Source organism: Takifugu flavidus, chromosome 2, assembly GCF_003711565.1.
Source record: "Takifugu flavidus isolate HTHZ2018 chromosome 2, ASM371156v2, whole genome shotgun sequence".
In the NCBI taxonomy this organism is placed as follows: domain Eukaryota; kingdom Metazoa; phylum Chordata; class Actinopteri; order Tetraodontiformes; family Tetraodontidae; genus Takifugu; species Takifugu flavidus.
In genome coordinates this window covers 19,324,223-19,334,222 of record NC_079521.1, presented here as the reverse complement: position 1 = coordinate 19,334,222, position 10,000 = coordinate 19,324,223, and the positions used below count along the sequence as shown (strand labels likewise).

Here is a 10,000-nt window from a genome sequence, read left to right as displayed (position 1 = left end):
GGAGCCTGGAGACAGCGTGACCTTTCAGTGTGACCCAGGCTACCAGCTGCAGGGCGAGGACACCATCACCTGCGTGCGGATGGAGAACAGGTTCTACTGGCAGCCTGACCCTCCTACGTGCATCGGTAGGTGTGCAGCATTATTATGTGGGATTGGATCCTGCAGAGAATCGTTAATGAGCCTGTGTGCTGAGTGTTGATTAACACCAATGCCGGGTGTGACACATGTGTAAATAACCAAAGTGACTTGTAATTCAAATCGCGGTGTGACGATTTGGCTGCCGTGTATGGCTGCAGGTGTTCAGCAGGAATCCCAGAAGAGCTCCTCTGACAGCTGTGGACAGGAAATGGAATGAGGGCTGATGTCTCCAGATATATCATGTGACACCTGGACAACATAGTCACGAAACTCGGATATGAACCTGCCGCAGTTGTGCACAGTTTACATCAATTGTTGGATTTTATGAACACTCTGATGAAATGATGGAGCGTGTTGCTGTTGGTGCTGGTGCTGGTGCTGGTGCTGGTGTTGGTGTTGGTGCTGGTGATGGTGTTGGTGTTGGTGATGGTGCTGGTGATGGTGGTTGCTGGTGCTGGTGCTGGTGCTGGTGATGGTGATGGTGCTGGTGATGGTGCTGGTGTGGTGCTGGTGCTGGTGTTGGTGTTGGTGCTGGTGCTGGTGCTGGTGCTGGTGATGGTGATGGTGTGGTGCTGGTGATGGTGATGGTGTTGGTGTTGGTGTGGTGCTGGTGTGGTGTTGGTGATGGTGCTGGTGTGGTGCTGGTGTTGGTGCTGGTGTGGTGCTGGTGCTGGTGTGGTGATGGTGTTGGTGTTGTGCTGGTGCTGGTGATGGTGATGGTGCTGGTGCTGGTGTTGTGTTGGTGTTGGTGCTGGTGATGGTGATGGTGTTGGTGTTGGTGCTGGTGTGGTGATGGTGTTGGTGCTGGTGCTGGTGCTGGTGCTGGTGTTGGTGTTGGTGTTGGTGCTGGGATGGTGTTGGTGTTGGTGCTGGTGATGGTGATGGTGTTGATGTTGGTGTTGGTGTTGGTGTTGGTGATGGTGTTGGTGTTGGGGTGTGGTGCTGGTGATGGTGTTGGTGTTGGTGATGGTGTTGTGCTGGTGCTGGTGCTGGTGTTGCTGTTGGTGTTGGTGCTGGTGATGGTGCTGGTGCTGGGATGGTGGTGTTGGTGTTGGTGCTGGTGCTGGTGTTGCTGTTGGTGTTGGTGTTGGGCTGGTGCTGGTGCTGGTGCTGGTGTTGCTGGTGGTGCTGGTGCTGGTTGCTGGTGCTGGTGCTGGTGCTGGTGATGGTGTTGGTGTGGGTGGTGGTGATGGTGCTGGTGCTGGTGCTGGTGCTGGTGATGGTGTTGGTGCTGGTGCTGGTGCTGGTGCTGGTGATGTGTTGGTGTTGCTGTTGGTGCTGGTGTGGTGCTGTGTTGGTGTTGGTGCTGGTGCTGGTGCTGGTGTTGGTGATGGTGTTGGTGTTGTGATGGTGATGGTGCTGGTGCTGGTGTTGATGTTGGTGTTGGTGTTGGTGTGGTGCTGGTGCTGGTGTCTGGTGCTGGTGTTGCTGTTGTGCTGGTGCTGGTGCGTGCTGGTGCTGGTCTGGTGATGGTTTGGTGTTGGTGCTGGTGCGTGTGCTGGTGCTGGTGCTGGTGCTGGTGCTGGTGAGGTGTTGGTGCTGGTGTGGCTGTGCTGGTGCTGGTGCTGCTGTTGGTGTTGCTGTTGGTTGCGGTGCGTGGTGGTGTCTGCTGTTGGTGTTGGTGCTGGTGGTGGTTGTGGCTGGTGTTGGTGTTGGTGTGGGGGTGTTTGGTGCTGGTGCTGGTGCTGGTGCTGGTGTTGCTGTTGGTGTTGGTGTTGGTGCTGGTGCTGGTGCTGGTGTTGGTGTTGGTGATGGTGTTGGTGTTGGTGCTGGTGATGGTGCTGGTGTGCTGGTGCGTTGGTTTTTGGTGTTGGTGGATGGTGTTGTTTGTGATTGGTGCGGTGGGTGATGGTGCTGGTGCTGGTGTTGGTGTTGGGGATGGTGTTGGTGTTTGGTGTGGCTGTTGGTTGCTGGTGTTGCTGTTGGTGTTGGTGATGGTGATGGTGCTCGGTGTGCTGGTGTTGGGTGTGTTGGTGATGGTGTTGGTGCTGGTGCTGGTGTTGGTGTTGGTGATGTGTGGTCTGGTGCTTGTGGGCTGTTGTTGTTGCTGGTTGTTGGTTGCTGGTGCTGGTGCTGGTGCTGGTGCTGGTGTTGGTGTTGGTGTTGGTGCTGGTGCTGGTGCTGTGGCGGTTGCTGTTGGAGATGTTGGGTGGCTGGTGGGTGTTGTTGCTGGTGGTGGTGCTGGTGTTGGTGCTGGTGCTGGTGTTGCTGTTGCTGTTGCTGTTGTGGTGGTTGTGTGGTGATGGTGATGGTGCTGGTGCTGGTGATGGTGTTGCTGTTTCTGTTGGTGCTGGTGCTGGTGCTGGGTTGGGTGCTGGTGTTGGTGCTGGTTGCTGGTGCTTGGTGCTGGTTGCGGTGATGGTGCTGGTGCTGGTTGGCTGGTGCTGGGCTGGTGCTGGTGCTGGTGATGGTGTTGGTGCTGGTGCTGGTGATGGTGTGGGCGTGTTTCTGTTGGTGTTTTTGTTGCTGGTGCTGGTGCTGGTGTTGCTGTTGCTGTTGTGGCTGTTGGTGTTGGTGATGGTGTGATGGTGCGGTGGTGCTGGTGGATGGTTTTGCTGTTGCTGTTGTTGTTGGGTGCTGGTGCTGGTGTTGGTGCTGGTGGGGCTGGTGCTGGTGCTGGTGCTGGTGATGGTGTTGGTGCTGGTGTGCTGGTGCTGGTGCTGGTGCTGGTGATGGTGGGTTGCTGTTGCTGTTGGTTCTGGTCTGGTGCGTGGTTGGTGATGTGATGGTGATGGTGCTGGTGCTGGTGCTGGTGCTGGTGCTGGTGCTGGTTTTGCTGTTGCTGTTGGTGCTGATGGGGCTGGTGCTGGTGTTGCTGTTGGTGTATGGTGTTGGTGTTGGTGTTTGTTGCTGGTGCTGGTGCTGGTGATGTGATGGTGATGGTGTTGGTGTTGGTGTTGGTGTTGGTGCTGGTGCGGTGGGTTGTGTTGGTGTTGGTGATGGTGGTTGGTGGATATGGGTGTGGTAGCTGGTGTGTGCTGTTGCTGTTGGTGGTGTTGGTGTTGTGATGGTGCTGGTGGTCTGGGGAGGTGCTGGAGCTGGTTCTGGTGCTGGTGCTGGTGGCTGTTGGTTTGGTGGTTGTGCTGGTGCTGGTGCTGGTGTTGTGTTGGTGATGGTGATGGTGTTGGTGATGGTGTTGGTGCTGGTGCTGGTGTTGCTGTTGGTGATGGTGTTGGTGGTTGGTGATGGTGCTGGTTCTGTGCTGGTGCTGGTGCCTGGTGTGGTGTGCTGGTGCTGTTGCTGGTTGCTGTTGGTGTGTGTGGTGTTGGTGATGGTATGGTGCTGGTGCTGCTGTGCTGTGGTGTTGGTGATGGTGTTGGTGTTGGTGCTGGTGCTGGTGCTGGTGCTGGTGTTGCTGTGCTGTTGCTGTTGGTGTTGGTGATGGTGATGGTGATGCTGGTGATGGTATGTGTTGATGTGCTGTTGTTGATGTGTGTGCTGGGCTGGTGTGGGCTGGTGTGGTGCTGGTGCTGGTGCTGGTGCTGGTGCTGGTGCTGTGATGGTGCTGGTGCTGGTGCTGGTGCTGGTGCTGGTGTTGGTGCTGGTGATGGTGTTGGTGCTGGTGCTGGTGATGGTGTTGCTGTTGCTGTTGGTGTTGGTGCTGGTGCTGGTGCTGGTGTTGCTGTTGTTGCTGTTGGTGTTGGTGATGTGATGTGATGGTGATGGTGCTGGTGATGGTGCTGCTGTTGCTGTTGGTGTTGGTGCTGGTGTTGGTGTGGTGCTGGTGCTGGTGCTGGTGCTGGTGATGGTGATGGTGTTGGTGCTGGTGCTGGTGCTGGTGCTGGTGCTGGGATGGTTGCTGTTGCTGTTGGTGGTGGTGCTGGTGCTGGTGCTGGTGATGGTGAGGTGTGGTGCTGGTGCTGGTGCTGGTGCTGGTGCTGGTGCTGGTGTTGCTGTTGCTGTTGGTGCTGGTGCTGGTGCTGGTGTTGCTGTTGGTGATGGTGTTGGTGTTGGTGTTGGTGCTGGTGCTGGTGCTGGTGATGGTGATGGTGATGGTGTTGGTGTGGTGTGGTGTTGGGCTGGTGCTGGTGTTGGTTGTGTGGTGGTGTGATGGTGTTGGTGATGGTGTTGTGGTTGCTGGTTTGTGCTGTTGTGTTGGTGATGGTGATGGTGCTGGTGCTGGTGCTGGTGATGGTGATGGTGTTGGTGCTGGTGCTGGTGATGGTGTGGTGTTGGTGTTGGTGATGGTGTTGGTGTTGGTGCTGGTGATGGTGCTGGTGCTGGTGTTGGTGTTGGTGATGGTGTTGGTGCTGGTGATGGTGCTGGTGCTGGTGTGCTGTTGGTGTTGGTGTTGGTGATGGTGCTGGTGCTGGTGTTGGTGTTGGTGTTGGTGATGGTGTTGGTGATGGTGTTGGTGCTTGTGCTGGTGTTGCTGGTGTGATGGTGTGGTGTTGGTGTTGGTGTTGTGATGGTGATGGGCGGTGCTGGTGCTGGTGCTGGTGTGCTGGTGATGGTGCTGGTTGCTGTTGCTGTGGGTTGGTGTGGTGTGGTGCTGGTGTGGTGTTGGTGTTGTGCTGGTGCTGGTGCTGGTGCTGGTGCTGGTGTTGCTGTGGTGTTGGTGTTGGTGCTGGTGTTGGTGTTGGTGTTGGTGTTGGTGTTGGGGGGGTGCACACTGCTCCTGCTACCACGGTGACCGCTCGTAGATGTTCTGCTGCTCCCTCTAATGTCCTCTGTTAGGTCCACCTGTGCGACACCACAATCACCCAGCTCAGATTCACATCAACTGATATCAGTGTTTTATTGCCATTTCAGTTTAGATTGTTATTAAGAGATTTGGGTTTTGTAACTTGGAAATCTTATCTAATCTAATCTAATTACACCTCATTTTGTCTGACCCTGACCCTGACCCTGACCCCGACACTGACCCCGACCCCGACACTGACCCAGACCCCGACCCCGACACTGACCCCGACCCCGACCCCGACACTGACCCCGACCCCGACCCCGACCCCGACATTGACCCAGACCCCGACCCCGACCCTGAACCCGACCCCGACCCCGACCCCGACCCTAACCGTAACCCTGACCCTGACCCTGACCCTGACCCTGACCCTGACCCCGACCCAGACCCAGACCCAGACCCCGACCCCGACCCCGACCCTGAACCCGACCCCGACCCCGACCCCGACCCCGACACTGACCCTGACCCCGACCCCGACCCCGACCCCGACACTGACCCCGACCCCGACCCCGACCCCGACCCCGACCCTGAACCCAACCCCGACCCCGACCCCGACCCCGACCCTGACCCTGACCCTGACCCCGACCCTGACCCTGACCCCGACCCTGACCCTCTCTTGTCAGCTATAACTATTGGGGAGCCATTTAACCGTAGACTAACTCTAACTAACTAACACTAACCTTTTCTTTGTAAAACGCTGACCTGCGTCTTCTCACCAAGCTGGATCAGCCCCAGAGCCTTAAATCTGGTAGCTCTGCCCCCCGGTACCGAACCAGTGGGGTTACGTTAGCATGAGAGGCCATAAGCTGCTTCATTATCACCATACTGGGGCAGCTAATGGTGCCTTTGTTCACCTCTGCTGATAACCTGCCCCCCCCCCCCAAACTGCTGCTTCAGTCCATCCATCTGTCTCCTGCCAATATCTTGCTGCTCTTTCAGGCTTGTTGTGGGATAACAGCACCACTAGGGGTGATTCTTTCCCCTAATTGCCCCCAGACTTACCCAGTGTAACTAAATCTCACCCTCCCTCTAACTCTATTTGTTCTTTCTACCCTGACTGGCTATCTGAGGACATTAGCATTAGCAACATCAGTGCTCCACGGGGGGCAATTCTCCTGTTTCCTAACCAACTGCTGCCACACTTCCCATCACCATCAAAATCACTTCCTCTCGCTCTGCCCCTGGGGGGGTATATACGGTCAACCTGGGGGTGATAGGAGCTCCAAATGATGTCAGACTCTGGGCTGTGTAATGATCTGTACCCCCCACTGTGACTGTCTGTTTCTAGCAACATGCGGAGGAAACGTCAGCGGACCCTCTGGGGTAATTCTCTCACCCAACTACCCCCAACCCTACCCTCCGGGTAAAGAGTGTGACTGGAGGATCAGAGTCAGCCCTGACTTTGTTATTGCCCTCATATTCAAGAGGTAAGAGTCCAAAGATGCTGATCACCGGGGTATTTTTGCTGTATCGCGTCATACTCAGGAATATTGAGGGGGGGTGATTGGGGTATTTATGTAGCGGCATCAGTTGTGTTGTAACTGAAGCTGAACGGCAGCGCAGGTGAACGGCAGCGCAGGTGAACGGCAGCGCAGGAGAGCGACAGAGCAGGTGAACGACAGCGCAGGTGAACCACAGAGCAGGTGAACGACAGCTCAGGTGAACGGCAGAGCAGGTGAACGACAGCGCAGGTGAACGGCAGCGCAGGTGAACGGCAGCGCAGGTGAACGACAGCGCAGGTGAACGGCAGCGCAGGTGAACGGCAGCGCAGGAGAGCAACAGCGCAGGTGAACGGCAGCGCAGGTGAACGGCAGCGCAGGAGAGCGACAGCGCAGCTGAACGGCAGCGCAGGTGAACGGCAGCGCAGGAGAGCAACAGCGCAGGTGAACGGCAGCGCAGGTGAACGGCAGCGCAGGAGAGCGGCAGCGCAGGTGAACGGCAGCGCAGGTGAACGGCAGCGCAGGTGAACGGCAGCGCAGGAGAGCGGCAGCGCAGGTGAACGGCAGCGCAGGTGAACGGCAGCGCAGGAGAGCGACAGCGCAGCTGAACGGCAGCGCAGGTGAACGGCAGCGCAGGTGAACGGCAGCGCAGGTGAACGGCAGCGCAGGAGAGCGACAGCGCAGGTGAACGGCAGCGCAGGTGAACGACAGCGTAGCAGTGGTCAGAGACAAAGGTCGTTTAGTCTGATGTTAATTACCGTGAGGTCACCAAACACACGTTTCTCGTGCACCAATAAAACTTCATTAGTCTGAATCAAACTCCTCAGAATAGGAATAAAAGTGCTTAATGATTATTATATTGTATATTATTATATTATATGATTATTCTACTGTAATCTGGAGCCTCAAATCAGACATTTTTCAATCGACAATGTTTTTGTTTTAGCTGGTTGATCCATTAATTAATTTCCTGGCTCATGAATTAGCTTGAGAAGCTTTAGCAGCAGCTCCGTTTGAGGGTGACTCTGCTTTACTGGAGCCTGACTGAAGAGGACGGCGTTTATTCCCCTCCTGCGTCCTGATGGTGTCTCAGAGCTGAACGTTTCCACGCTGGCTGGCGGCTCTGAAGCAGCCGTAAAACCAGTCCCAACATGTAGGAGCGGAGATTAAAGCTGCGTTTCAACGCCAAAGGAGGAAAATGACCCAATTTTAGTTTCTCAGCTGTAAAGATAATTCCATTCTGTTGTTTTCCTTTTAATTAAGTGATGGCTTTAGTGGCTGTTTTATTGTAGCATTTCCTTGTGTGTATTGTTGTATTTATTAAAATTACTTCAATAGGAACGTTGAACAAATCAAAACAAATCTCACTTTCTTTTTATTTCAAGTGTAATTAAAGCGCCACTTTTGTCCTTTATGATGAGAAGCATCCCAGCAACAGTCCGTAGGGGTCCGTAAATGTCCTGATTAGGCCTCCGTGCCTTCTAAAGACATACAAGATTTTAATTATTGACACTTAATAGCTCGTAGGTGTAAAAGTGGTGGTAAATGGTGGTTCTCAGTTCTCAAGGCTGCTCAGCAGAGATTAATAGAATAGATTTAAATAATAATTATAATGTACTGTTAAACTGCTTTCAGATAATGAGAATATAAAGTGTGTCTCCTAATCTAAATGCCTCAGTCTGTGATATCTATTACAGATCTGGAGATGGGTCTCGTCACACGTGCTAACTGCCCTTACAGTGTCCACAAAAAGCAACGCTGCCGTCATGTTCTGGCCCCACCAGATCTTTGTTCTTTTCTGACATTTAGTAGCTTTGGCTCTCCGACCCTGGATGTATCAGTAAAGCAGGAGGTATTAGCATGGATCATTTTAAGGCTTTGTCAGTGCAGAATGGGCTTATGTGCAGTTAAGCCCATTCTGCAGCAGATAAAAACACCGGGATTAAACCTGAGCACTCGCTGCCTTTTCCTCTCTTTGTTTACGTGAGATCCTTTAAGATCAATGACACTAAATGTCACTGTCGCCTGGATATTAAATGGTAGAAGGGAGGGTTACTAGCAAAGTACCATTTTTAGAGGATAATATTTGCAGAGGATTTGGTTTTAAACAACACATCCATGCACACTAGACGTCTTGAAACTTGTGTTTCTTATTTCCTCCCCAGTTTCAACATGGAGCCCAGTTACGACTTCCTCCACATCTACGAGGGGGGAGACTCTAACGGGCCATTGCTAGCCAGTCTCCAAGGGAACCAGGCCCCGGAGAGAATCGAGAGCAGCAGCAACAGTCTCTTCCTGGCATTCAGATCTGATGCCTCCCTGGGAATGTCTGGCTTTGCCATTGAGTACCGAGGTGATTAGGCCCGAACATTTCTTGATACCATCGTTGGCGTTTTCCTGCAGGGTCACAATCAAAGAGTCAAGACAACTAATATGTCTGAGATGATGGCCGAATATTCAGAGACCATCTAACCTGGACATGGGTGCTCAACCAGTTCACTTGCATCTCCTTGTTGAGTTTTTATTGCTCTTAGTTAGTAGCAATAAAATATCCCAAAACACCTGGTCAAAGTTGTGAAAAGTCGCCGTGCACACAGACACAGTCACACCTGCCTCCTGCCACCGTGTTCACCCTAACCCTAACCACAGGAACATCTCCCAACTGAGGGTCAGATTCCTTCCAGAATAATCTGGAAAGCGGGAGCTCTCCATAAATGGCGAAAATTCACACAAATTCACACTTAAAAGAAAAACAACACAATAGATCCCAGTAAAGATGACAGAATCAAGTGTTTAACCTCATCTTAAAATATTACTTTCTGTAAATATGAATCACCGATGTGACATTAAAGAGATTACTGTAAAATTCTGTAAAGGGAAAACAGGCATGCTAATTAGCTGCTTGCTAGTTGCTGATGACTACATGAACTCACTTGGTTTTAGACCACATCTTAGTTGTAAAGGCTCTCTTTACAGCTATATTTATTGATTTGTTCTTTTATTTTCATTATTATTATTTTCTGTACCGAGGCAGCATTAGAGCAGTTACTCGTGTAAGAATCAATGTTCTGCCTGGGGGGCTTCAGAGGCCTGTCCCGCCTTTACTCCAGGAGCGGACTGCATATAAAGGGATGAGATTGCTGCCACAAAGGTGCAGAAAAACACTTCAGCTCCCATCGGCAACATCCTTTTTTATTAGTAACTACGGCTCTACGTTCAATAATCTGCTCCTTTATGTGTCTACGCACAATCTCGCCGGCCTTTTTGTGTGACCCACCCCTCAGTTTACTTGGAGTCATTCAGTCCGTATGCAGACATGCTAACAAAGCTAACAGGCTATCGTTCTAGACGTCATTCTGTCAATGAACTCTGTTTTCTGTCTCCGCTTGAGTTGTGTGAGCGTGCAGGACACAAGTGAGCCGAGTTCTCCGGGGCGACAGGAGTCATTAAACCAGTGTGGAACTCATGATTTCTGGATTACTCGCCCCAGATTAGATTTGCCTTGTCAACTTTTATAGGCTCTTCTTTTCTCTTGTTTCTCTCACTCCATTTCATTCTAATTAAAACAAGATTATCTCCGTGTGTGTTGTCTGCCGCAGCACGCTGTCTCCAGCTCTGTACTTCTGTCATGAATTCACCACCTTTCATCTGCCATCTCTTTAATTAATGTGCAGCCTTAATCATCTCCCTTACACCCCCATCCTGCCCTCCACCTTTTATTTTGCTCTTTCTGTGCGTGTGG

General features: G+C 52.6%; 1 protein-coding gene across 6 annotated transcripts in view; it reads left to right on the top strand.

Moving 5' to 3' along the window:
- LOC130521650 (CUB and sushi domain-containing protein 1-like) overlaps positions 1 to 10,000 on the top strand; it is a 326,982-nt gene that overhangs the window by 246,431 nt on the left and 70,551 nt on the right. For all 6 annotated transcript variants that reach the window (XR_008949399.1, XM_057025371.1, XM_057025372.1 and 3 more), the window contains 3 exons: positions 1 to 125; positions 6,108 to 6,246; positions 8,424 to 8,611. The exon at positions 1 to 125 is cut by the window's left edge and continues 67 nt beyond it. Coding sequence is in view for 5 of the 6 variants with exons in the window: in XM_057025371.1 (XP_056881351.1) it covers positions 1 to 125; positions 6,108 to 6,246; positions 8,424 to 8,611 (452 nt within the window). In the remaining variant the exon portion in view is untranslated. The remainder of the gene's footprint in view (positions 126 to 6,107; positions 6,247 to 8,423; positions 8,612 to 10,000) is intronic.